At 52.5% G+C, this 26,953-nt stretch overlaps 1 protein-coding gene across 8 annotated transcripts in view; it reads left to right on the top strand.

Moving 5' to 3' along the window:
• Window positions 1–26,953, top strand: part of TLE3 (TLE family member 3, transcriptional corepressor) — a 48,065-nt gene that overhangs the window by 8,668 nt on the left and 12,444 nt on the right. For 4 of the 8 annotated variants that reach the window (XM_019735971.2, XM_019735969.2, XM_019735970.2 and 1 more), the window contains exons 5-8: window positions 12,742–12,804; window positions 14,274–14,378; window positions 22,698–22,902; window positions 24,680–24,696. In XM_019735971.2, the coding sequence (XP_019591530.2) occupies window positions 12,742–12,804; window positions 14,274–14,378; window positions 22,698–22,902; window positions 24,680–24,696 (390 nt within the window). The remainder of the gene's footprint in view (window positions 1–12,741; window positions 12,805–14,273; window positions 14,379–22,697; window positions 22,903–24,679; window positions 24,697–26,953) is intronic. The other 4 variants (XM_019735975.2, XM_019735973.2, XM_019735974.2 and 1 more) reach the window with 1 other exon arrangement.

The raw sequence follows: 26,953 nt of genomic DNA, 5'->3' as shown, positions 1-26,953 counted from the left end.
GGCAACAGCTCATGGAAAGGCAGTGAGTGTGTTCCGGAAGCCACAAGTCCACAAGTCTTTGGAATGGTGCTGAGGGGGGCTCCACTTGGGGAGTGAGGCGAGGTGGTGACATTTTGCAGCAAAGTGATCTCCAAGGCCTCTCTGCTCTCACACTCCTGACTGGCTCCTGTGTCCCCAGATGGCTCTCCAGGGCTGGCCCGAGTCCATCTGCCCGAGTGGGGGTGGGGGAACGTTCCTGTGTCTGCTGCCTCCCCTGCCTGTGTCCCCACAGTAATAAGCTGGTTTGAACTTGATTTCCTAATGTGGCATTGTCTCCTTTCTCATATTGGTAATTCTGTAATGACTGGTTGTGACCCGCCCCTCCCCCATATTTAATTCTCATCAGCCCAGCTCTCCACTTTGCTATTAATGATAGCAGCCAGCAAAATAGCTTTCAACATGCCATTGACAGTCTGGTTTAAGAGTGCACTTGAAGTAGTGCTAGACAGCTGAAAGCACCCATAATTGTGTACCAGAGTGAGAACTGCATGCTCAAGGGCCTTGTTTTTATATGCTTAAAGGGACAATATCTTGTTTTCAACAAATGCTCTCTGAGACTCATATAGCCAAGATGCTTTCTTCCCCTTTCACTTTGCTTTTCTCCCTTGGCTGTTTCTTTTCTTTCTCTTGCCTTTCAAAGTAAAAACGTTCCCACTCAGGTTGGGGCTAAGGACAAACTTTGGGAAGGGGGAGTTTCCTACCTTCACATAAGTAAGGATGATTCCCTGGGTTGGTCCCTTTGAGGTGTCATCCATTGCAGACAGCAAACCCCAGGGACCAGCACTAAGCTCGCCTGTGTCCCCCCCCCCCCCCCCAAGTAGGACCTGGCATTTCTCAGGAGGTAATGAAGGGGGAGGGAGTCAAAATTCTCACCAACATTGATTTGAGTTCTTTTGTTTGCTTAGGAAGTTGCATAGTCAGCATGAGGGTGGGGCAGACAGGCTTTCTAGCCTTCACTGAATGTTTAGGCAGAGGCCACCTTTGGGGGGTGCCGTGGAGGAGGGGTCCTCCTGTTGGAGAGTCAGATCAGGGACTCTAAGCTCCTTTCAAATCAGATTCCAGGAGGCTGTTCTTGTGCGGAGGCCCCTCTGGAAACGTGAGGGTGGGTGAGGAGGGATTTATAGTCTCAAGTGGAGTTTCATCCAGGCTTAGGGGGTTACCCACGGGTCCTCTTTAAATCAACCCTGAAGATTTGGCCTGACAACAAGTACCTCCCTCCCCTTCACCCCAGCCAACTTCATTACTTTGAAGATGCAGCAACCTTTTGGGAAGAGGCTCCCTTCACCCACTGTCACCAAAGCTTTTCTTTACCAAGTGCCCTTTGAATGGTGAAGGAAGAGCCAAGTTCTCTGCTTTGGGAAAGACCAGGGCGGGGCTGAGAGGTCAGGCAAAGCCCTGCTGGGTCTGGAGTCTGGGCCTGACTATTGCCCTGTTCTCTCAGAGGCTGGCTGCTCTGGCCAGGGCTAGGAGTGTGGATGGGCTTGGCTTGTGTGTCAGAGGGGGCCCCTTATTGACCTACCGTGGGAGTGACACGGAGGGTAGCAGGGGTCCTGGGGCAGCTGCCACCACTCCCACCAAACAATCCCAGGAGAAGGCCTTTACTGAGAATAAAGAGTTTGCAATTTTTGATCTTTTAAATATTAGAGATAATAATAATATAGCCCTAAGGATTTCTGTAGCACTTGATTATTTACAAAGCAGATTAGACATTCTCATTTTAGGAACCTAGAATGATAGGCATTTGGGTCCAGGACAAGCACACAGCAGGATGAAAGCATTGGAGCCAGGCATGAAAGGCCTGGGGTGTGAAGATTACCTGCGTACTTCCTGAGCACTGGAGGGCTGTGTTATTAAATTGGTGCTGTGGGGGCAGGGCGAGGAGCCCAGTGTGGTGTGGACTGACAAGTAGGTGAGTTCCCTGAGGGACAGGACCTGTGTGTGTGTGTGTGTGTGTGTGTGTGTGTGTGTGTGTGTGTGTATGTGTGTGTATTCTCTGAAGCCCTTGAGCCCTGTATGGTGTTTGTCACGCTTGGATGCACAGCGTGGGTTTTGTGGGGGACTCAAGAAGGGTTACGTTCCAGTTTGGGGTTCTCCCTGAACCTTATAGCATTATGGACTTTCTGGGAAGGAATGAAGGCTTTCCTGGGTTTCTGAGAGGGAGTAAGACCTGTCTGCTGTAAAAGTTGGGATTGTAGAAAGAAATGTGTCATAAACCTTTAAAGTATCTTTAATGTAGCTTAAGCACTTTTTTTTCCATCTCACGTTGTGGACAGTTTAAGTATGTTGGGAAGAAAGGAGGGGTGGGGAAAGAGACAGCTAGGAGGAGAGATGATAAAGGGGAGATGTAGGGGAATAAGCAATGGGGAAAGATGGGTAAAACATGCTGAATTTGGATGGCTCTCTATTTAGGCATGGAGTTCATAGGGTTATGGCCTTACCTCATTGCCCTTTTAAATCCTTGATAACCATTGTTCACAGCTCTTCAACTGTTTCTTTTTCTTTTTTTTTTTTTTTAATTTTGAATGAAAACTCTTACTAGTCCAACGGTAGAAGTTCCTTTTTAGTTTGCACTGGAAGGCTACATCTTCCCTGAAATGCAGCAAGAGTTCTTCCTACCAGCCCAGCAGCACTGGGAATCCCAAGGGCAACGCGGGGCTAGGGGAGGGGGGACCCTTCCTTCTTGGTTGGCTGTGAGGCTTTGGTTTTAGACTCCTATGCCACCCAGCCTGTATGCAGTTGAAGGGTGGGAGGGAGAGGCCCTCCACATGCTCCCCAAATGTTTCCCTAGGGAGAGCCCTCAACAGGTCTGTCCTGACCCTGAGTCTAAAACAGATCATCTTGTCAGGGGCATGCTTTGGGAGCCAGGTGTGATTTCTGCTGGGGAAGAGCAAGGCGTGGGGCGGGGAGGGTGTCAGTCCTTGATCTAGGGTGGGGGTGGGGCACAGGAACTGTCAGACTTCCTGTCTGAGAAAGCACACTCAGTGGGCCTGCAGGTGATACCCTAGAGGGAGGGGCTAAATGGCCTGGGGGTGCAGAGTGAGGATGCGATTGGGCAGATGGACAGATGGACGTGGTGAGCCAGTGGGTGCATTAGCTCCTTAAGCCCTTCCTCTGAGAAGAGAAGGGGGCCCCTTCCTCTGTGCTCCATCCCCGGTGGAGGGGGCTGCAGTCCAGTTCTCGTCTTGCTTCGCCTGAGACGGGTGACATGTGGGGCTGTGAGTCCCTCCATGTTTGCAGCATCCCGGGCCTCTGTGCCTCGTAGTTGTGAAGTCCTAGGGAAGGACTGGAGGAATTGAGGTTGATGGTACCTCCCTGTGTCCCACCCTCATTCCTGAGGACCTGCCACTCCATCCCAGAAAAATGGGGAACTCCACGAAGCTAGTTTGAAATGGGGAGAAGCATTGGGGTCCCCAAAGAGCTGCCGTGCCCCTGCCAGGGTCTTTCCACTGTTGGCTTGATGTTCCATGTCACCTGGGAATTTGTATGTGGTGCCAAGGAGCCCTGCCTGCCAGAATTTCTTAAGGCGCCGCTGTCTAGGTACTCCCCTCAGCCTTTTTGGGTTTGTCTCTATTCTTTCACCTGGTTCTTACCGCACTGCACGAGGGACCTCTACCTGGCTTTCCTTCACTATCCACCTGACCAGACAGGCCCCTTCCTTAAACTCTCGTGATGCTGCGGGAACATTGGGCATTTCCCAGGCCTCCTGGTGGCGGGTGGGACGGCTCCGTAACACGCACCCATTTTTACTGTCAGCTTTATGCCAGTAGATTCAGAGTTTCTCTGTCAGAAGTCACCTGGTTCCTTACAGAGGATCCTGGGAAGTTAGTTGCAGCGCATCAGGAGCTGGGAGGTGGTGGGTCCTGGTGGCTGAGAGACAGGCTTTGCTGTCAGACAGACTTGAGTTTGAGTTTTAGGTCAAGACTCTGTGATTTGGGCAGACTATCCGACCTCTGTGAACTTGAATTTGTAATGGGGATGACAGTAACCCCTTATTAGAGCGGTGCTGTCCCGCGGAACTTCCTTCCATAATGGAAATGGATAGCTTATTGTCCGGTATAGTAGCTACCAGCCACATGTGTCTTGAGCCCTCGAAATGTGGCTACTGTGACAAAGGAACTGAGTTTAAATTGAATTTTAATTAATGTCAGGTAGCCACATGTGGCCTATGGCTTTGACTGTTGACTGTGCGGTTACAGGGAGTGTTACGAGGATGATGTGAGACCACGCGGATCATCCGCTTAGCACGGAACCCACCTTACGTGTAGGAAGACCTCCACACAGGATTCTCACCATGGGACAGAGTCCCAGAAGTTACCAAGGCCTCGTAGAGTGAGGGCAAGAGCCTTGGCACCGGGGATGTTGTAAGACTTCCCAGAGCCCTTTGTCAGTTGTTCCTTCTTGGCTCCGTATGCCAGACTGCATTGTCAGCATGAGCACCGCCTAACATGGCAACACTGGTGTTTAAAGACATCACGTGACTTGCTTGTGGTCTCACGGTGGAGCAGGGGCAGGGTCAGAACTGGAAACCAGGTCTGTTTCATTGTGGACCAGAGATCTTTACCCATAGGCCAAATTGAGTGTGGTCTTGGGGTCGCCCCACAGGCCTGCTTCCAGACCCACCTGGACTCCAGGGCCTTTCCTCCAGTGCTGGGAATCCCCAGACAGAGCCCTGAAGGAATCAGTAAAACATGCATGTCAGCATGTGTAGATCAGGCCGCTTCAGCCTGGGCACTGTTGACCTTTGGGGCTGGATCATTCTCTGGGACGAGGCTGCCCTTGTGTGTCCCTTGATGTCTGGCAGCATCCCTGGCCTCTACCTCTTAGTTGTCACTAGCATTGCTCCAGTTATGACACCCAGGCAACGTCACCAGACATTGCCAGATATCCCCGGGGAAGCAAAACCGCCCCTGGCCCAGGACCCTCGATGTTGGGTGTGGAATTCTGTGCCTAGAGCTGGGAGACTGTCTTGCTCTGTGACCTAGGCAGCTCCTTGCCCTCTCTGGGTCTCATTTTCCTCATCTGCAAAATGAGAAGTTGAATGGGATGGTGGTTTGGGAGGAGGTGGGTTTAAGAGGGAGCCGATCATATAAACAAGTTTCTAAATAGCTGATTCTGATTTCTGTGGCCGATGAAATGCCACCACTCCTGCCATCCTTGTCTGGGGAGAGAGGAGCGGAGCCTCTGACCCTTTTAATCTAAGGAAGAGTCATGCTCTTTGGTTGTGAACTCAGTGGTGGGTGGATAAAATGGGGCTTTCTTTCTGCCCACAGTCTGTCCCCTCCTGCTACACCTCATTTTCCCTTCCCTGCCACCCAGGTTTCCCAGAGAGCCTCTGTCCTTAAAGAGTCATGGCCAGTGTTTCCTTTGTAGCACTGCCCTCATGGGGAGACCCCGAAATTTAAGGAGCTGCCTCTGCAAGGGTAATGTGACTTTTATAGCCTGTTGAGGGGCAAAGGGAGATTTGCATAATGTTCCAAGGGGGATTAGGTGGGGGGGTTGCCATGGCAACCCCACCGAGATGAATTGAGAATTTTTCCTCTTGGCAGGGGAGTTGGCCAATGGAGTCTGGGAAGGTGGGGGAGGGGCAGGGGGTTATCTGAGGGGAGGGAGGGGAGGGAGGGATGGGGGGGTGGTAGTGCCTGGGATGAATGGGCAGTGTTGGGGGAAGGTGTAATCTGAAAAGGCTTTCCCTGTTCTGTCTACACAAGCAAGCTCTTTGAGGGCCATCCCCTGGAGTGGGGGTGGGAGGCAAGCAGAGTTTAATGTGTTTGGGAACCAAGAAATTAAAGTGAACAAATATTTAAAGATTATTGGATCTTGTTAACAGGAAGCCTGGTAGATGGAAACTGAGAGACTGAAAAATGAACGCCTTCGAGTCTTAAAGCCAGGGAGGCACTTGGCTGTCATCTAGGCCCAGGTCCCTCCCACGGGGTGGTGCCTAGCCCCCTGACCCTCGTGGGGGGCCATTGAATGCTCCCAAGGACAGGGCGCTCACTTGCACCTAGCACTTAGTTCATTTTTGAGGTTGTTATGCTGGACTCAAATCTCCCTCGTTCCTACAATGGAAACTGAGGCCCAGGTGCACGGCAGGATGTACCTGGGGTGCAATGCAGGTCGCTGGATTTTGCGTTGCCTGCTCTCAGAGTCAGTGGCTCAGAATCGTACTCTGTTCCCCATCTCGGCCATTCCTCACGTCCTTGCTCCGTCTCACCATTCCCAATCCCCTTACCCCCTAGACTCTTGGCAGAAAATACCTGAGATTTCTGGTGGGGAGAGAAAGGGAAGGCTGAATTCCTTTCGGGGAAGCACAAAGGATTGCATCACAAACTCAACACCCCAGACTCTCTTGCCTTTCTTCTGTCCTGGCTGGGCAGGGGCTGGTGTGCTGCCCTCACTGCCATCCTACCCTGTGTGAAGGGAAGGGCCTGGGGGCTGGTGCTTGCAGGATCGGTCACAGGCCAGCCTGAGCCAGTGTCTGGTTCCCTCCCCTGGGAGAGTGAGCCTCAGGGTCATGCCAGGGCTGGGCCTTTTCTTGTACCAAGCCCTCCCAGCATAAAGAATTCAGCAGGTTTCTTCGGAAGCGTAAATATTTAATGGTGTTGTAGTTATATATAATTTGATCAATATGTCCGTGGTAAAAGGGCCTTTAAGGAGACTCACCTATCATTGAGTGATCTGTGATATAAACCTCCTTCGCCCCTCCAGGAGCAGGGGTCATTATCTCCCTGGCTGCTAAGTGGATCATTTATTTGCCCCTTCTTAAACACACTGCGTTGCTGCTTTTCCCATAGAGCCTGTGGCTCAGAGGAAGTGGGGCCTGGGATCCCCACGCTGGCTTTTGCTGGAGGTCTCACCCCTCCCTGTCCCTGGATTTCTCTCCCACTGGCAATAAAACACCCACTTGCTTTCTTTCAGTTTGGCCTGAGGAGAAACTGCCTGGCAAGGAATGTCATCTTGTAGTCCAATAATTGAGGGCCTATCAATTTAGAATTGCCTTGGAAATGCAATGGGATATTTTAAGTTAAAATTGCCCAGACACATTGTTCTGGAATCTTTCAGTGTTTGATTGCTGGCTGATTGTGGCGCCCAGCTGCTGGAGGCCTCCTCCTTTTCTACACCCCCCCCCCCCCCCCCCCCCCGCCCTTCCTGCGCCCCTGTGATTTTACTTCAAGATGAAGCAGACTCACTTTGAACACCCTTGTACTGGAGTCGGAGAACCCTGTGAAACCTGATTCCATGCAATTCAGGAGCCCCGAGTGGACGAGTCCCCACCCCAAACACATGCTTTGAGAGGAGTGACCCGAGGCCCAGCCACTGGGCGTGTCTTTTCCAGGGGTCACATGGCACACCAGGCACAGCTGAGTTGAAAACCACCATTTACACAAGGCTTGGGAGTGTGACTCATGTTTCACATAGGCAGGTATCTTTTCCTCATCTCATTTTTCTCGAGCTCATCCACAAACGGGTCTCTGGATTCACACCACACCACCCTGATTGTCCCAGGGAGAAATCTGTGTTGCAGAAGTGAAACCAGGAGCCTAGTGGTGGCCCCTTGGCTGACTCACAGACGTGGAAATTGCTGTTACTTCCCACTCAGTGATACGCCTTGAAGAGCCCTGGCCTGGCTGTCTTCTGCTCACAACCGTTCTTTCCTTGTGAATCAAAGAAACCCGGACAGTAGGTGCTTGATGCGTACAGATAGGACATCACTGCTCTGTGACAGTTGTGTGCACTTTTGCTGATGGACATATTTGAATGTGTCCTTGCTGTGAAGACTGGTCCTTGGGACTGAGCCCCAGCCAGCCCCAGCCGAGCCCACCACCCAGCATCCATCCACCTCTCAAGGTGGCTTGTTTTTTCTCTGCTTGTCCTTCAGACTCATGCTGTGCTCTATTTTACCGAGCTTTGTGGAGGAAATGATATATCACAGAGCAATTCAGGAATGTTTAGCATTTTAAACCCTTAAGTGAAGGCTCCTGGGTCTTATAAGTTATCCAGTTTGCCCCTATGTTCGCGGACAACAAAATTGAAGCCCAGCGGAGGAAAGTGATTTGCCCAAAGCCACGGAGCTAGATGGAGGCAGAGCTGTGAGTAGAAGCCAGGTCATTTTTGTGTGGCTTTGGGTCATCACATACTCTTTCAAGTGGCAGGTTTCTCCCTCTCCTTGTTTTTATTTGACTGAGGTTAAAACGAAGTGTGCGTTCTCAAGAGCCCGCGGGTGCAGCCACCTGGGCAGTTTAAAAGGGAATAATGGAGAGACCTTCTGTTGGAAGTAGCTGTCAGCGGTGCTTTGGGCAGTCAGCTAAATTAGAAAAAAAAGAAAAGTCCAATGCCTGGCTGGGTGCTGAGACCAGGGGCAAGAGGTTGCTGGGGGGAGGGGCCCATGCTCAGGTTCCCTCCCCCTTAATTCGGTGTCCTGGGTCAAGGGCGGCGAGGGGCCAGGAAGCTGCAGCAGCATGAATGCTAGCCTGTTGTTAGAGAAATATGGGTTAAGAATGCTCAAGTACCCTCAGTTTACAGCGAGCTTTTTAGAGGTTCCTGCTTTAATGAGGAGATGATGGTGCACGTGGGAGCTCCCGAGGCACAGGGAGCAGATTGCTCTTTGGGAAATTACACTTGCCCCCCACTATCTTGTTTCCGTCATTTATTTGCCTAACGATCTCGACAGAGACATAGGGCAGATGTTACTCCCAGCGCCCAGTTGGGAGCGCAGATTCTGAATTTCACAGGATCTCTGCGCAGTTCTCTGAAGTGCTTCTCTGTCTGTGTCTAGTAGATTAGTTCCTTCTGAGCAACAATGTTTTTCCACCAGCAAAGCCGCCTTCTTTGAACCGCACTTGAAAAGAAACTTTCAAAGGCAGCATCAGGCTCCCCAAACACCTTTTCCAAAGGAAGCGGTCTTCCCTCGCCAGGCACCCCTCCTCTCTGGTTCGGGTCTGAGGCGCTGGCTCAAAGGCTGTGGTTTTGCAGGACTCCGATGGAGGGGAAGATGGAGGTTGGCCTCAGAACCACCGCTGCTTTATCGATAAGAGTGACCTGCGTTGCCAAAAGGAGTTTTCCAACGTATGATCTAGTTCCAGTTGGTGGTGTGTGACCTGTCCCGATTGTTGAAGCCACACATCTTGATTCTTTCTTTCTTCCTTCCTTGAAACTGATGTTTGGCACTTGTTTGAGTTGGATAAAATGCTGTTTTAACAGCTGTTCTAATCAGAAATGCTGTCGATTATTAACCCTTCTGGTAGTTTTTCTTTCACAAATACTTCTGTAAGCTCTCTCAAAATGGGGAAATTTGGCTTCTTGGTAGGAAGTCATTTAGTGAAGTTGCTCAATTGCTGAGCGTCAGTTTCCCCATCTGAAAAATGGAGATTTCAAGAAGTGCCTTTCCTATAGGGTAATTGTGAACTCACACATGTAAAGTGCTTAGAAGAGCTGGGTCAGCGATGTTAGCCATTAGTGTTATTGTTGTGGGTAAGCGTGGTTCTGTCCAGCCAGTGTTCTGCTTCCAGGAGCCTTCCCTTCCTGCAATCCCCACCCTCAAAAAGACAAACATGAAAAAAGTCATTTAGAGAACAGTTTACCTGTTCATTCTTTGACTCACCAGAGTGTACTGAGCCGGTCGGTGCTCAGGGTTGGGTGTCCCCTGTAGCTAGGGATAAGTAAGGCTTAGTCCTTGCTTCCACACTTTGGGGGGCCCAGGAGGGGAATGCTGCTCTATACCAGGTGACGGCAGTGACAGCAGGAGCTACAGATGGGCTTGCCTGCTTTTCCCACCCACCCACCCCGACCCATGGATAGGGAAGCGGAGGTTTATTATAAAAGCTCCCCAAGTGTGAGACCACCCCCTCTGCGCTGCCCGCCCCCCAGCCCCGTCCAGGCCTGTCTCATTGTGTCCCAAAGTCCTAACTGCCACACGCGAGGCCTCTTTGAATTGAGTTCAAGCCCCAGGAGAGAGCCTGGATGGATGCTGATACCCAGGCTTCCAGAACATTCTGTATCTGTGTGGAGCTGTTTGGATGACCCCTGGTTGATGTTTGTGGTCTTGGAGGCGGGTGAAGAAAGCAAGAACTGCTTTCGGAGGGGTGGAAGGGTGAGATTAAAGGGAACTTGCTCCGAGTGAGTCTCCTGTGGTACCTGGCGGCCTGGATGCCAAGCCTAGAACCTGGCAGATGCCTTTTCCTCATAACGAGAGGAGGTGGATCCGACCGGGCCCTGCAGGAGGAGCCTACCTAGGGGAAGCCTGTGGCCCTGTGTGTGCGAAAGGGCGTGGGGAAGGGGAAGGTCAGCTACTTTTCCTGTAACTGCCAAGACCCTGACACTTGACCTATCAGCTAGAGGAAGTAGGCGACAGCTGGGAACGCTTTCATAACCACCCAACCCAGAGATTGTGCGAGTTGTCATTGCTGAGGAGGCCAGAGTGACCGGGAAGGCTTAGGGACTGCTGCCTGCCTTCCTGGCTGCGGGGAGGGGGCCACCTCAGAGACCCCCTGAGCTGGCTTGTGGTTGGTCTGGCATGATCGCATCACCTCACCCCGTGGGCACAGGGCGTGGCTGCTGCCCACCCCACCTCCCAGTTGTATGCCAACATGCCATTCCCCACTTACCCTCCCAGAGATGTGGCCCACCCTGGGGCAGGCCCGGGTCTTCTGCCAGGGGACACTCTGCACTATGAAGTCTTGAAAAATAAATGCAGGGAGGCTGGCGAGATTGCTTCTGGCAAAACATTTATTGAGCACCGTCTGTGTGCCAGGCCCTGCTACGCTAGTTATTTGAGGTAAGAGGCCTTGGACCAGTGAGCTTCCAAGCAGTGAGCCTGGTTTATTTAGTTTATCGCTGTTTGTGTTTAATGTGTCCTTGTATTCTTATTTGGCATGTAAACTAAGCGTGAGATCCTTGAGTGTCCATGCTGCTCTGTGCAGGTGTGGACTGACACGCAGACTAGCTGATTGTTTCTGGAATTGCCATGTACAGTCCTGACTTTTATACTTTATTCTCCTTCCCCACTCAACTTGGGGGAGGAAAAAATGAACAGAAATGATAAAGAACCCTGTGTTGGAATCTACCCTTCCCACTTACCTAGGTGAATAATTTCTACAATAATTACTTAGTAATCTTCCCAGGTTCCTTACAGTATGAATGGCAGGCATCTAGTGGGGCGGAGGCCGCCACTAAAAACCCTGCGACGCACAGAACAGCCCACAGCAAAGAAGTATGTGGCCCCAAATGTCAGTAGCACTGAGGCTGAGGAGCCCTGATGTAAATGTCCTTGCTAGAGTGTACCCCGAATGTGCAGGTGTGGCTGTGGGTCCCATGGGTCTCCGTGGGGGGTGATACTCCCCCACCTCCCTGAAAGTTTGGAAGTAGGGACCGTTACTGACACTTAGTTGCTCTGGGGTATGAGGGGCAGTCCTTCACAACAAAGAATTGTTCCACCTAAATGCCTGACACCCTGGCCTCTTCCTGAGGATCGAGTGTTCCAGGAGAGGGGCCGCCCCATCCCCGCCCAGGAGGCCCTGATGTGGACAGGCTGCCTGTGCCGGAACATGCCACGGTGGCCGCCTAAGCTCCGTCAGGTTCCCCGTTGGTGGCCTGCCCACAAACCTGAGGCGACCCCGTTAATGGCTAGGTTGGAGGGAGGTGGGGGTGCAGCCCTCCCAAGACCCTGAGGCCCAGGGTCTGTTTGTAAGCAGTCAGACAGCATTGTTTTTATGTTAAGTGCACAAGGGTTTGTCATCCAGAATCATTTGACATGCAGGTGATCACAGATCTTTAAAGGCTGTTGTCATGGTTTTGTCTCTGGAAGATTGCGATGTGCTGATGAAAGCTTTGCAGCAGCCCTGGGACCTGGTCCTGGCCGCCTCAGGATTTAGAATGAGATAAGAAAAGCAATTCTGAGACTTGTCTATTAGTGGATCTAGGCCTTCCCGTCCAGGCTCAGTTAACCATTTAGCACCATTCTCTTTTAACCGCCTGTGACCTGGGGTGCACGTAGGACACGGGTGGCAAAAACAGGCGATGTTTTTCTAAATGTGGTCTTTTCTGGACTGTTAGGGGGTGGGGCAGAGAGAGGATGGATCTGCCTTTCTGTGATCGACTTAAATGAAAGCTTAGAGCCCTGAAGAGCTACCTCCTGAGCAGCTTCGTAGGGAAGGCAATGCTTTACCCTAAAAAAATGAAGTGTTAATGGCGGAGTTTCAGGCTGGGCAGCAAATAATATGAGGGAGGCAGCAGTGAAAAGTGGGGGTGCAGGAGACCCTGTAAGCAACATACCACCTTGTGTGACACTGGCCTCTCCCGGGGACTTCCAGTCACCTCCCGATTTGTCTGTCTGAGAGCGTGTGCTGCTGTTGCCATTGGGGCCACTGGGCTTAGGAATCTCCTTCCCTCTTGTCACAGGTTTTACTGGGGTGTGCAGTGTGGAGGTCGTTCTTGTTTTGTTTTGCTTTGTTTTTAATTAGGGTTTCCATCCAGAGCAGGCAGACTATGTTCTGACCCAAACAGATAGACCACCTCTGATAGGAAATTGGAGTCCCCCAAATGTAGGCAACCTGGTTGCGGGGAGTTGGAAGAAATTTCTTCATGCTACAGATTTAGCAAGGAGGCTGGGAAAGACGGAGCCGGGCCTGAGGGTCTGTGGTTTGGGGGAGTCGGCACTTCACTTGTCTGCCATTTCGGTGATTTGATTTATTTTCTTTTCTTTTGCAGACAGAGATTGCGAAGAGACTGAACACAATTTTAGCACAGATCATGCCTTTCCTGTCCCAGGAGGTAAGACCTTAAAGTGGACAACCTGGGGGTTTACAGAGCCTTCTCCAGCGGGTTCAGGGACAGGGAGCATGTCAGAGGGATGATTTGCTCGTGCTTCTGGTAGAACTGGTCTCTGCCACTGCCTGAGACCAGAGAGGACGGTTCTGGCCTGTGACTGGGGTAGGTGGGCAGTGGGCAGTAGGTGCTTCTGTGCCCCCTCTGCCCCATCCAACCCAGAATTCCCAGCCTTCGCTTGCTGGTACCCCAACTTCCACACCTGGAAATGTCTAGGAGCAAGGAAGCCTGGCCTGTCCGTGCCAAGGGCCAGACCCTGGGAGGGGAATCAGTGCGCAGAGGGGACCCCACCCTCCATGACAGATTGTACTCACCAGAGGCGTGTGCAGTCAGTCGGTCTCATCAGCTGCTAAGCTGCTGTCCAAGCCCCACCTGCCCCCCACTTGTGGGCAGTGTGAGGGAACTGTCTCTGAGGGGCTCCTTGTGCAGGGCAGACAGGAGACTGCTCACTGAAGCTGGGGCCAGCCCTCCCCTCCATGCCGCAGTGGCTGGGGCCGGCTCAGCTCCCTCCTGCGGTCCTGGACCTGAGTAAGTCGTGACATTAAATGACTGCACTCATGTAACGACAGGATGCAGTGATGTCCTCAGAGGTTGCAGCCCAGGAGGGCAGATGGCTGCATATGAAGCAGGTGCTACCTCAAGGCTGAAGGGAATGACTGTACCAAAAAAAAAATTTTTTTTTTTTAAAGACTGTTTTTTAGAGTAGTTTTACGTTCACAGCAAAATTGAGTAGAAGGTCCACAGATTTTCCCATAGCTCCCCCACCAGAGTGGTGCATTTGTTACAGGTGGTGAAGCTACATGGACAAATCTGTACCACCCAAAATCCATTGTTTTCATTCGGATTCATTTTGCCACTTCTTTTTCTATCTAGACATATGTTTTTGTTTGTTTCCTTGCTATTTAGATAGATATAGATTGGGGTACATTTAGATGCACGTACTTTTCTTCTGAGCCCCTTTAATGAGAGCTGTAGACATCCTGACAGCTCACCACTCACTGCTCTAGCCGTGTCTCCAAAACACCATGGACAGGCTCCTGCATGACTGCTCTGCCGTTACTGCAGGTAGAACGTTAACACGCATTCAATAATGTCATCTGATGTCCGGCTCACAGACAGATGCTGGAAGGAAGTTTTCCTGTGTGTGAGGTGGAGGGGAAGCAGTTGACTGATATCCATCCTTTGACTCGTTTATATTTTAGCGTAAAACAATTTATAGGAAGTTTTGATGACGAAAGTAATACATGCTCATTGGAAAGGGTTTAAAGAAGAAAGTAAAAACGCCCTGTCCCTGTCCCCTCCGTGTCCTGTGCCAATGTAGTGGACTGCCTCTGTGTTCTGTTGGGGCTCGGTCACTGCCTGCCCTGAGAGGTGGGGACGGTGGCCGTGGCTAACCCGTGTGCTGTTCCCTCCAGCACCAGCAGCAGGTGGCACAGGCTGTGGAGCGTGCCAAGCAGGTCACCATGACGGAGCTGAATGCCATCATCGGGGTACGTGGACTCCCCAATCTGCCTCTCACCGTGTGTATAGCCCTTTTATTCCTCTCCTTTACCATAACCAGAGAGCGACCCTGACCTTAGCTGGCTTCAAAGAATGGCGGCCCCAGGGCTCCGACTCCCCAAGCATTTCATGGGCTTGGATCCCTTTGGGGCTCTCTCCCCAGTGGGTCCCCAATTGCCTCCCAGTTCCCAAATTAAAGGGGTGCCAGACATGTCTCAAGTCTACCTCTAAACTCATCAGCCCTGTCCTCCGCCAGCTTTTGGTGTTCCCCTGTTGAGGGGAGTGGCTGTGAGATCCCTTCAAGGCCAGGAGGACCAGTACAGGTCCCCCGCCTCCTCATGCCTCCCCGGGGGCCTGTCTGCCCTGTGCCCCCTCCCTGGCAAAGGTCTGCCCTTCTTTGGCCACCTGGGATCAGGACTGTCTCTGCTGTATTGTTGATGTGGAATGTGCTGTGGGATTTGGGTTTGGGCCTTGCTGTCCGTGCACTGAGTTGCCTGGCTGCCTGTTCCTCACAGGCCCTTGTGCATTCCAGCCAGGGCCCCTCGGCGGGTCTCCCTGACCTCCTAGGTTGAAGAAGCAGGAAAAAATAACGAAGAGTGCTTTGTGAGGGCCATTTCTGGTCTGACCCCTCTGTGAAAGGAGGAGGCCAGACATCTCTCCCCTTTAGTGCCCCTCACGGGCTTGCATCTTTGGTTCATTTCTTGTATTCAAATAGCACCTTTCTCTTGCTTGCTACTTTGGTGGAGACTATGGATATTTAAGATAAGCATCTGAGGAAAAAAGCTTTTCAGTGTGACTTTGAGTGAGGTTCTTACCCTTGGGGTATACCTGTCTACCTTTTGTCCCTAAAAATGAGAAAATGAAAGGGGTGGGTGAGATTACTGCTTCCTCTCCACAGATAGCTGGGTCAGGGTCCCCAGGGGGGCTTCTGAACAATATAGATTCCAGGGGACTCCCCCCGGAGTGCTTTTCATAGGTCTGGAGGTTGGACTGGCAGCCTGTTTCTTGAAGTTTTCCAGAACATTCTGAAGGATTGTCAGGCTTGGGAAGCAGTGGGCTGCTTGGCTGAGGTCCTCTCAGCCCTAACATTCTGGGATCTTGATTAATCTTCATGTCTCTTATTTTCTTCTGCGAGGTGGTTATTTCAAGGTGGAACTGCAGGCCCCAGAGTTTCCTGCACAGTGGGTGAGCTGATGACTCTGGGCTTTTCATTCTGGGGCAGAAATCTGGAGACCTGTGGTCTCGTTATGGCTCCTCCCCTGTGGCCCTGGGCAGGCCTGTCTTACCCTCTGTCTTTCTGCATCTGTGAAAGGAGGGGCCAGGAATGCCGGAGGCTGGGGTCAGAGTGACAGTGATGCTTGTGGATCCTGACTCACCGTCACACCCCTGGGACCCACGCTGGTTACGTGGTTCTGTCCTTCTGATCTGAGCCCCATGGCCGCTGCTGGGGCAGGGCATGAAGCGTTAGGCTGGCCCTGGCAACATTGCGGGAGGAGCAGAGGGGAGCCCGGAAAGGAGACCGTGAGCAAGTGGTCAGTGTTTTTGGCCATTGAGATGGGAGGCGGCACCCCAGGGGGAATCACAATACCATCATACCGTCAAGTTTGAAGTCTCCTTAGGATCTTCTAGCCCAGCGTGTGTTAGCCTCCACATTAGAGAAATTGGGGGCCAGATGCTTGGCAGGGGTCTGTCCTGTGCATGGTGGGGTGTTGAGCAGCAGCCCTGGCCTCCACCCGCACACACAGTGGTGACACCGGCAGTGTCTCCAGGCATTACCCAGTGTGGGCGCAAAATGGCCTCTGGTGGAGAACCACAGCTCTATCTAGCCAATGGCCTCGTTTTTAGAAGAGGGGGAACTGATCCATGGACAGTCACATACTGTTCAGGGGCAAAGCCAGGCAGGGGCCCACGGGCTGACTCACAGCCCAGGGCTTCCCCTGGTCCTGCCCTAGTGTGAGGCCTGTGTCCTGTCCCACGGCCCGGGTCCTGGCTCAGTGGCCCTGCTGACAGGGGTAGAGGGCATACACACTGTGACATCTGTCCTCCCCTCCCTGCAGTGGTCACAGTGGGGTCCTCTCTCCCCCGTCTCCATCTTTGGAATTAAACTCTTCTTACGAAAATAATTTTTTTTTTTTTTTAAGTTCTAAGAAAAGAGTGAAATTGGGGAAGAAGCACTGCTTGGATTAGCTCAGCTTCCTTTTAAGTATTTAGGAAGCTACAAGTTAGGTCAAGGCAGCTCGAGGCAGATATTGGAATTCAATTAAAGCCAACGAGTGGGGCCTGTGACCCCCATTTTCAAGGTAATTGCTTCTCGGGCTCTGAGTGAATGCAGCCGTCGCCCTGTCATTAGGCAGGCAGCCGTCTAATCGCTGCGCCTGACAGAGCCTCACAAGGCAGGAATTACGGACAGCTGAGGCACGCTGCACTCCAGGGAGGAGGGGTCTCATCTCCTCAGGGGAGAGGGGGAGCGAGCTTGCAGCTGAGCTGCCTCAGAGTAGGTGGAGGAGGATGGCGGGGGTTGCAGGCAGAAGGGCAGGAGTCTCGTCCCCAGCACGAAAGAACAGTGAAGAGACAGGCCCCAGAGGCTCTTAGTAGTAACCAGTGGCTACCCCCCTGGTAATAGCTTTTAGAGTTATTGGATTGGCCCCTCAGGAGGGAGAAGTAGCCTGCCCCTGGTCTGGGCGTCAGGAGGGCTTTGGGCAAGGTGCTGCATAGCTACAGGCCTCAGTTTCCCCATTTGTGAAAAGATGAAGATGGACTAGGCAAGTTCCATATGATAGGTCCACTTTAGTCAGTTGTTTAGAGCTCTCTAGGGCATGGCGTTAAAGGATTCCGAAGCTGTGTCTTGGCTTAGCTCAGAGAGAGATGAGATAAGTTACCGTGTTTCCCCGAAAATAAGACCTAGCCGGACAATCAGCTCTAATGCATCTTTTGGAGCAAAAATTAATATAAGACCTTGTCTTATTTTACTATACTGTAAGACTGCATCTAATATAATCTAATATAATATAATACCATGTCTTATATTAATTTTTGCTCCAAAAGACGCATTAGAGCTGATTGTCCGGCCAGGTCTTATTTTCAGGGAAACAGGGGAGATGTGTATGGGGTGGGCATGCTGGTAGCTAGTGGCATACTTATTGTGTGGATTACGGTATTTCTAGCGTCCCCCTCCTGGTGAGAAAGGCTAGGATCCAGTGTCAGGTTGGTGTGAGAGGAGAGGGGACAGAGGGGCAGGTGGGGGCTGCCCAGGCTTGCTGACCCAGCCCACCCCCTGCCCTTTGGGGCCACAGGAAACTCAAACATCCATTTAGGGAAGACATGCCCATAGATGTCTTTGCTAGCCGGGGCCTGGCAGGGACCCCATTACTGCAGACCCCGTACAGTCACATGCCCTTTATTCTTGGATCCAAATTGTTGGGGGATCCTTAAAGGGTCAAGATCACTAAGCATGAGCAGGGTAATTTTGTCCCTTGGTAGCTACTTGCAGAAGGCATCCCCACGCCCATTGAAGACCCTGTGAGCTGACATTATATCATCCATTTCCGAAGCCCTTTTTTACATTACTCTGTGCTGGCTCAAGCTCATTGAATCTGGCGGCTGGAGGGGCTCTCACCCCACTGCCCCTGACAATTTGGTTTGCATTCCCTTGGAAATTATTAGTGGAAGTGTTGACTTGATTTTTTTTTAAAGTGTGGGGGGTGAGGAGGAGGAAGAAGGAAGTCGTATCTATCTCGTAAAAAACTACACAGAGTATTTTGAAGCCATCCCTGAGGTTCTTGCATTGACTCCAGGGTGTTGATGAGTTGGATTCATCTGATTGAATCTGACAGGAGGGAGAAGGGTGGCGGAGAGAACGTGCCTGGGAATGCGTGCCTTTCTTTCAGCCAGGTGGCCGCAGTGGAGATACATGATGCTGGGTCTGAGTCCTGGCTCTGGTCATTTCTGGCTTAGTAATTCCTTGGTCTCTCTGTGCCTGACGCCATCTCTGCACTGGGGACCAGCAGGGTTGTTGTGAACTCTAAAAGCTATTACAGACCATGAAAGCTCAGCCCATGTGGAGCAGTGGGCCCACCAGCCAAGAAAAGCAGAAGGAGCCAGCCGAGGTCTGGGGCTGCTGTCCTCGCAGGGCAGGAAGTGTTCATTTCATGCAGTGAGGACTCTGCTTCCTCTGGCGGGCATCTTGGGTGGGTCTTGGTGCTGCAAATGCTTAGACAACTTTGCTACGTTGAATGCACCTCCTGAACCTGAGAAGTGAGGCATTGAATCAGCTCGCTAAGGCGTAGAGCGTGATGCACATAATCCAATTGCACATTGTCTGCAAGCGGGGTCTTCCTTTCAGTCTCACCTGTAAGGCGTCATACCTCCTGAGCCCAGGACATGGTCACTTGGCACACGCGTGGAGGACGGGGACGCGCGAGTGCCCCACAGAACACGTTCTTGGACATGTGCTTGTCTTCCGGCAGGAAATGTGAAAGGAAGGAGAAGAGCTCTCGTGGGTGGGCTTGGGTCCAGACTCCTAGCCCCTCTTTTGGGGTTGGAGGTGAAGCGGGAATAGACTTTCACATCGTAGATGGAGAAGTTCCTATATTGGAAAGAATAGTAGGAATTGGAGGCAGGCTGTTGCAAAAGTGGGGACCTCAGGCCCCTCCTCGGACTATGGGCTGGATTCCATTTATCCCCAGTTGAAAACATGGTGCGCCTCCCATTCAGATGTCACTGTGTGTCAGCAATTGTCCTCTGAAGTTAGGGATATGTCACGGGATAGAAATGCAGCCTGAGGATGGCTGAGCCCTGCTTGGCTACCTGCCTGTGGAGGGGCTGGGGCTTCCACATGGGGCTGGTGAGACGGGCAGGTCTCTGCCCGCTGGATCCCTCTGCCTCACTGAGGACAAAACTTTGTTTCACTGTCTATTGCAACCAAGACTTGCTAGCAGAGCCCCGCCCAGCCAGGCCTGGTGTCTGCCCCTGCCCCGAGACAAGAGCCTCAGAGGCCGGCTCTGAAGCCCCGGCTCTGGAGTCTGCCAGGCTACTCCTGACTGTGTCTTCCAGTCCCCAGAGGAGACCTCAGGGGACGTCCTCTAGCCGAGCAGGGGGTGCTCTTGTACTTGAAGGTGAGAAGAACGTGGAGGTTTCCTTTCCTTTGTTGCAAACTCCTGCTTGACGTGCTACGGCAGACACCACCTTCGCAGTCTTAGAAGCTCAGCAGCTTTGAAGGCCACTGTTTTCCAAGTTCTGATTCAGCCGCAGGAAACCCCACTGATGCTCCTTGCCCTAAATAACTGTTCTAGCTGCATCTAAGTGTGCATTAGAGAGGCGGCACGGATCTGGGAGGCAGATGGTCAGTTTTGGACAGAGCCACTCTGCTGACTGACTTCCCAGCCTCTCCATGTATACCTTTTCCAACATTTTCACTTATTTACCCAGCAGGTGTGCACTGAGCAAACATGCCAGGCAACATTCGACATGCTGGGATGGATAAAACAAGGTCCCTGTCTTCCTGGAAGTCATAAGTTGCCAAGCATCACGTAAACGTGAAAAAACAAATAGTTACATTTGTGGGCCAGTCATCGTTTTTGCTCATGTTAATTGAGCACCTACTTTGCCTTTCCATGTACTAATGCATGTAATGCTTACACAAGTCGAAGAGATGGGCTGCATTCAACCCCCATTTTGCAGATGAGGAAACTGAGGTCTGGAGAGATCTGCTTACTCATCTAAGGTCTCAGCTGATAAAGGAGAGCTGGACGCCCACCTTAGTCCGCCTGGCGGCAGAGTCTGAACTGTTAGAACTCGTAGAAGGGAGACCTGTTCTGAGCAGGATGATGGGCGGCCTGAAGAGGAGGTGGCATTTGAACGGGGGAAGGTTGAGCCTAGAAGGTTGGGTCAGAGGGCAGGCCTTACCTACTAAGGTAAGAATCACGGTGCCTGGAATTATTCACGTGAGTCTTTCCGTGGGTGCAAACCTTCAATAAGCTCTTTCTCTAGACACAGAATTGGTGGTGGTGGTGGTAGCCTTGTGTTCCCAGGCAGCAAAGCGACTTGTGTGAAGCCATCCTCCCTTCCTCTTTCTCTTCTCCCTCCAGTGCTCTTACTGGATTAAAGACCTCCATTCTTGCTTTCTAGGGTTTTACTAAATAGTAGTTAACACGGGCAGAATTAAAGGGTCTACCAGCAACTGGTCTGAAACCACGGGGCCCCCAGCGGGGACCCGACTGGGCATCTAGATAAAGTTGGATGGCCCGACCACAGTAAAGCAGGCTGTGTGGTCATTAAAAAGCCCACGCTGACTTGTTCATAGCATCAGCTTAAACTCCAGTTGTGTGGCACTAAAGGTAACAAGAGCCCATTTGTACAGAAATGCATTTAAAATGTGTAGATTTTCATAAAGGAAAACAGACAAATAGATGACCAGTGGGATCTTCTAGGGAGTGGGACTGAACCATCATTTTTTAGAAACTTTTTTTGATTTGTACTTACTTTTAGTATTTTCTGACAGTGAGCATGTATTGTTTTTGTAATAAGATACAAAAATCAAAATTTTAAAGCAGAAAAGGCAGAGGAGCTCATCTGTAAGCTCCGGCCTTGGGGCCCCGGGGCATGGTTCCTGCTTGGGCGTCTCGGCAGATCTGGGGTCGGGCTGCACTGCTCCAGTGCCTGCCAGCAGCTTCTGTGTCCCGCCCAGGTCCTGAGCGCAGGTCCTAGCCTTCCACCCAGAGCTGAGGAATGAGCCCTCTGCCCAGGAGTGTGGTGATGGCCGTGGTTGCCGTTAACTCTGGGGTGGGCAACGTTTGCAAATTAGCAGGGAGAGAGCGGGGCCTGTAACCCCTGACCTCAGACATTTGCTGTCTTTGGAGCCTCACCTCCAGCCATCACTGGAGGCCTTCCCTGGGTTCTGCCATCTGGCAGCAGTGGCCAGAAAGCCCCAGCTCACTGACAGGAAAGCTTGTCAGACGTTTGTTCTTTGTCCTCCCTTCCCCCAAGAACTCGTCTTGCTTTGGGGGGTCTCTTTAGGCATGTTCTCTAGGTGACGCTGGTGGTTGACAGATTTGAGTCCAGATCCCACTTGCTAGTGATGGGACTTGGCTGGATACTGGCTGCCTCCTCCAGCTCCCCAAGTGGCAGTTTGCCATCTGTAAAATGGATGCAACCCCTCCTTTGCCAGGTGGTTGGAAGGGTCAGAGATATTTGGAAAGTGCCCAGGCATTCATTAATGTTGGTTGCCTTCTCTTGTGCGCCTTGAGAAGAATGATGTACGCACAGGTGGATATCAGCATATCCAAGGCCCCAGGCACTCCTAAGAAATACTTCGATCCCTGCGAAGTATTTGGCACAATCTTAGGAATGATAAGATAAAAGGCATTTAGTCATGGCTGCTGGGGAGAGACCTAAGGCCGCCCAAGCCAGTCCCTTGGGTGTGGGAGGGAGAGGGGAAAGGAGAGGCCCTGAGGCTAGTGCTGGAAAGGGATGTGGCGTCTGGAGCAGGGGAGCAGAATCTGATTGGGGACTGTTATCGTTGCTGTTGATGGAAATACTGAGTTAATCAGGGCAAGATATTGGAGCAGAGGGGAACTACTGTGAGCCCTCTGGTAAATTAGCTCCTGCTGTGAGATCACTTAATGAGTAACCTGCCTCCTAAGGGCTGGTAAGTGGCAGGGCTGGAGTGTGAATCCTGCTCTGTCCGGTTCCAAAGTCTCCACTCTTCTTGTTACCCTGTTCTCTACTCCGATGTCCAGTGGCCTTAGCTCTCCTGTCACTGCCCCCAAGCTCCTCTTGATCCTGGGATTTGGCTGCGGTGGCCTGGCCCAGCCCTGTGAGGCAGGCCTGGAGTTCCTCAGCGGTAGGGAGCCTTCCCCAGGCTACGGGCTCAGAGTGGGGGTGCTGGCTGCTAACGTTGATGGCATGTAAGCCCCAGCAAACAGACGTGGGCTGCTGGTAGCTTAGAGTGGATCCCCTCCGCTGAGAGGGAGCCCTGATGATGTGTAGTGTGTTTTGCTTTTCTTCTAGAAAACGTACCCATTTTATTGACGCCTTGCATACCGTGTAGTTTTTAAATGCATGCTTTATTTATCTTGGGCTTTTAAACATACGTGAAGAAATTCTATCCTGAATTGGGTGGGCGGACGGGTGGGGTGTTTGAGGACATAAATCTTGTATCTAAATCTAAATTGCAGTCCAGAAACAGACTTCCTTCAGCAAGACAGCCTGTGGACTGAGCTGGGGAACAAAGGCTGTGGGGGCGTTTGTCCCCCGCCGCCACCTGAAGGAGCGAGAGGGATGGCCTGTGGCCTGTCCTGCCCCCTCCCGCTCCACTGTGCTCACCACCAACTTCATTGCAGCAACAGCAGCTCCAGGCGCAGCACCTCTCCCACGCCACGCACGGCCCCCCGGTCCAGTTGCCACCCCACCCGTCAGGCCTGCAGCCTCCAGGGATCCCCCCGGTGACGGGGAGCAGCTCGGGGCTGCTGGCGCTCGGTGCCCTGGGCAGCCAGGCCCACCTGACGGTGAAGGACGAGAAGAACCACCATGAGCTGGACCACAGAGGTGCGGCCTGGGGCTGGGGGCAGCGGGCAGGACGGGCGGGGGCAGGGGTCCTTCAGGCCCCACTGTGGAGGACACAGCAAACGCTGTCACCCTAGGCCCAGGAGTTAGCAAAAGATCCGGAGCCATCTCTTGAATTCCCAGTGCATGGAAACCAGAGCCCTGTCCCCCATGCCTGCCCCCCAATCCCTGGTGCACACCCAGGATTCTCTGCCCTGGAAGACATGCTGTCCATGCGTCTCGGAGTGCCCGCCTGTCTTCCAGCTGCACCTCCCATCCTTAAGGGCCAGTCCTAGACCCATGCTCTTAAGATGCCTTCCTGGCCAGGCCGGGGCTTTTACAAATTCCAATAAGAGTTTGCTGGGCAGGGGGCGGGGCGGCGGTGGTTAGCTTAGTGGTTAGAGCACGGTGCTCTTGCCAACAAGGTGGCTGGTTCGATCCCCACATGGGCCAGTGGGCTGCGCCCTCCACAACTAGATTGAAACAACTACTTGACTTGGAGCTGATGGGTCCTGGGAAAACACACTTAAAATAAAGGCTTTTTAAAACAGATCATTTAAGAGGTGGGGTCCCAAGAGCGAGCCCTTTGTTACTGTCCTCTTGTGTCCTACCCCTGGAAACTGTTTTGTCCTCGCCAAGATGGTTAGTCCTCCAGGGACGGGCCACGTTCCTGGGTGTTTAACTTAGCTTAGCGTATGTGTCTCACCAACAGCAGGTGCCTTGGAAATGGTAACAACTGTTAGTTAACTGTCTTTAAATAGAGGTAGTGATCACACTGCTGCAGGGGGGTGATTGGAAAGACCTGGAATGAGAATGTGTCCCCTCCCTACCCCCAGCCCTTGCAGGCCTTTACTGTGGGGACCCGGAAGCTGCACCAAGTGAGCCTCAGGAAGGCTTGGTTTGATTGGGAAAGGGAAGGGCCTGGCTTCCTGGCAGACCCTTTTCAAAAACTGCCACCCTGTGTGGTCTGCCCTTAGGTAATTGTTTTCAGTTTTATTGAGACGTAATTGACACATAACATCATGTAAACTTAAGGTATACAGCGTGATGATTTGATTTGCCCTTAGATATTTATGGGGGGCACATGGCCAGAGCCTTCTGAGCCCTGCTGCGTGCCACAGTCTTGGGCATGGGGGGCCTGGAGTGTCACCATTCTGCCCTGCCTGGGGTCATGGGGCAGTAGCAGGGCGTGGGAACCAGAGACGTCAATTGCTGTGTCTGCTGTAGGATGGTCCCCTCTGCAGAGGACGTGGGCCTCCTCACAGCAGAGTCAGGGCGCTAGTGCCTGGCTGGGCAAACAATCCGAGGCTTCAGCTTCCAGGGGCTTTGTGGCAGAGAAACAGAGAACCGTGTTCATTAAACAACAACAAACACCACTTCCACAATTTCTTCTTTTGAAGTAATAATGTTCTCAGTCCCAGATCCTGTGGGTATTTTGCATTGCGTGATCCTTCCCAAGCTTATGGCTTAAAAACTGCCGACCAGTAAGCAGCCTTGTTGCCCTTCTTGGCATGTCTGGGAGAGCCAGGGCCAGATGGCCCCACCCAGGACTGGTGGCTGGGAGAAGTGTTGGAATTGGGGCAGTTCATTTCCAAACTGAGAAATGTCACCCAGTGCCCCCTGCCTTGCATGACCGTGAAGCCGGCCTGCTGCCCATTTGAAAACCCGCGAACTAGCAAAGCATAAAAGCCAGCTGGATAAGACTGACGTTTTTCCTTTTTTTTTCTTTTTCTCTTGGGGGCCCTGACCCTCCTGTTGTCCTGGCCTTTGGTCCCCGAAGAGAGAGAATCCAGTGCGGTAAGTATCAGAACTCTGGAACCCCTGGGTGGGTGTTTGGGGTGCTGGGAGAAGGGGACAATGTGGTTTTTGGCGGGGCACGAGTGTTGTGGAATAGGAGTTGTCCTCTGTTGAGGGTAACCTTCAGTTGGGGAAGCCGTCATCTCTCCAGCCTGTAGGTCTGTCATTTGTCAAATGAAGAGCTTGGGCTAACCAGGGAGGTCGGCCGGCCAGCCCTGGGTCCTCCTCGGGGGCCTGGACAGAGTCTGGGCTGAACCCAGGGCTTAGGGCTGAGGGGTCCCACATCCTGGGCCAGGGTGCTTCCCTTCCCCCCTGGTGGGCTGCCCCTTGTGTGATCCTGCATCCGCCTCACTTCCTCCAAACGACTGAGGTTTCTCCCTGTTCTGGGCTTTCACTTGGTTTAAGGAACTGCTAGCAAGTAAGCGTGAAGGCCCGGTTGCCAGCGTGTCTGCCAGCTCTGAGATTTATTGTGAATCTTTCTGATCACATCGAGACTCAGAGGTTCTGTCTCAAGTCAATAAGCCTTCTGAGTAAGCGCAGTGGAGTCTGGATAAAAAAATCCTCTGGCGATTAACAAAGCTATTTTATGCCTCCTCTCTGTCCTTGTATGTGGGGCCCTCGAATCTGTCAGGATGGCTTTGCTTATTACCTCATGTTGAGTAGGACTTGGAAGGTCAGGCAGTCAACTAACCACCTAGACAGCAGCTTCAGCTCCTCCGTCTCGACCCACCCTCCTTCCCAACCCCCTGCTCAGGCCGACCTTCTCAACCTCCCTTCAGCAGCGTTTTCATGTCCCCTCTCAACTTGCCGTCACGCTCAGAAATCCAGGTCCACATTTGGGCCCAGGAGTGGCTAGGCACGTCAGAAACGAATAACTGAAGCTGAGAAGCCTTGCTGTTGTCTTGAGTGTTGATCCCTAAAAGGGGGCGTTTCTGGAGAGGAGGTTTGCGTTAATAGGAAAGGGCTGGGCTGATGCCTCCAGACTTAGGTCTGGTCCTCGCTTCATGCGATGCTGGGTAGCTCTCTTGGCCGCTCGGAGCCTGCTTCTTTGTCTAACGTCTTCCCACCAGCCCGCCTCTCAGCTTAGTTAGTAGGAAGACCTCCTCTGAGCAGGACCCAGGACCCGGGAGGTGAACCTGTTATCGGGCCTGCTGCAGAGCGAAGTGGCTGTTTGCAGCCCAGCACCACCCTTCCTGTCTTCACATCACCTCATCCTCATTGCTCTTGGCTCTTGGCTTTGTGCCCTCATTTAGGAAAGCTTTCTGCTAAAAGAAACCACGGGGAACCCCCAAGAGCTGAGCTCTTCACTCCACAACACTTGCTGACATCCGTGCACATCAGACTCACAGCGCAGGGTCCAGGCTCTGGCCCTGGGAGAGGCGGTGGAGTGAGCCCAGCTGCCCTCCTGGGCTGGGTGGACCGCTCGGGAGGCAGTAGGGCCAGGCACAAGTGGCGATCGTGTTGGAGGGGTGTAGACTGAAGTAATCAGCCCTGTGGAGACCAGGTTGTCAACAGATGTGGCCCAAGCCCGGAAGGACAGGGCCGAGTCGGGGTGGGAGGGGGCCGGCTGGATGGGCTGGAAGCTGTCCCAGAGGGGTTAGTCTGGAGTCCAATTAGAGGTAGCTTCATTCATATTTCCTTGCCTCGCCGAAGCAATAAAAAATACTTAGTTTTTTGGCCGCCTGCCAGCCAGAGGCGGGCTGGATCGATGCCGCTAAATGCCTGACATGACTCTCTGGGAGCAGCGAGGGTTTTCAGCCTGACTGCATGAGAAGAAAGAGCCCGCTGTTCCCCGAGCCAGCTCTGGGTCGCGAGGAGAAACACGAGCAGCCGCACGCCCTCTCCTCCCGCCCTCCCGCCCACCCGAGAGGACAGGGGCTGGAAGCGTTTCTGCTTAGCACGGGGTGGCCACCTTTGGAGGAAAGGAAATGAAATGACGGGGATTTTTCTGCCGGCGCTCAAAGCAGCAGCCGCGGCAGCAGCTAATTGAATTGCGGCTGTGCGCACGTCGCCACCACTCTTGCTCGGCTGTGGGGAAGGTTGAGCTGCAGTTCCATTATAACCTCCATTTTTTCTTCAAGGCTTGATAACTCTGCCATTTTAATTTGCTTCAGGCAGAAACTTGGCAGGGAAGAGCTGCCCAGAAACCGGCTTAGCAAAGGAAATTAAGTTCTGTGGCTGGTTCCCGCACACTTCCCCCCAACCTCTGGCACTGGCCCCCCAGGAAAGTAGGGAGAGGGGAGGTACCGGTGCATCC

This window comes from Rhinolophus sinicus, linkage group LG03 (assembly GCF_036562045.2).
Source record: "Rhinolophus sinicus isolate RSC01 linkage group LG03, ASM3656204v1, whole genome shotgun sequence".
NCBI classification, from domain to species: domain Eukaryota; kingdom Metazoa; phylum Chordata; class Mammalia; order Chiroptera; family Rhinolophidae; genus Rhinolophus; species Rhinolophus sinicus.
The sequence above is the reverse complement of the archived record's forward strand: the minus strand, read 5'-3'. Positions and strand labels throughout refer to the sequence as shown.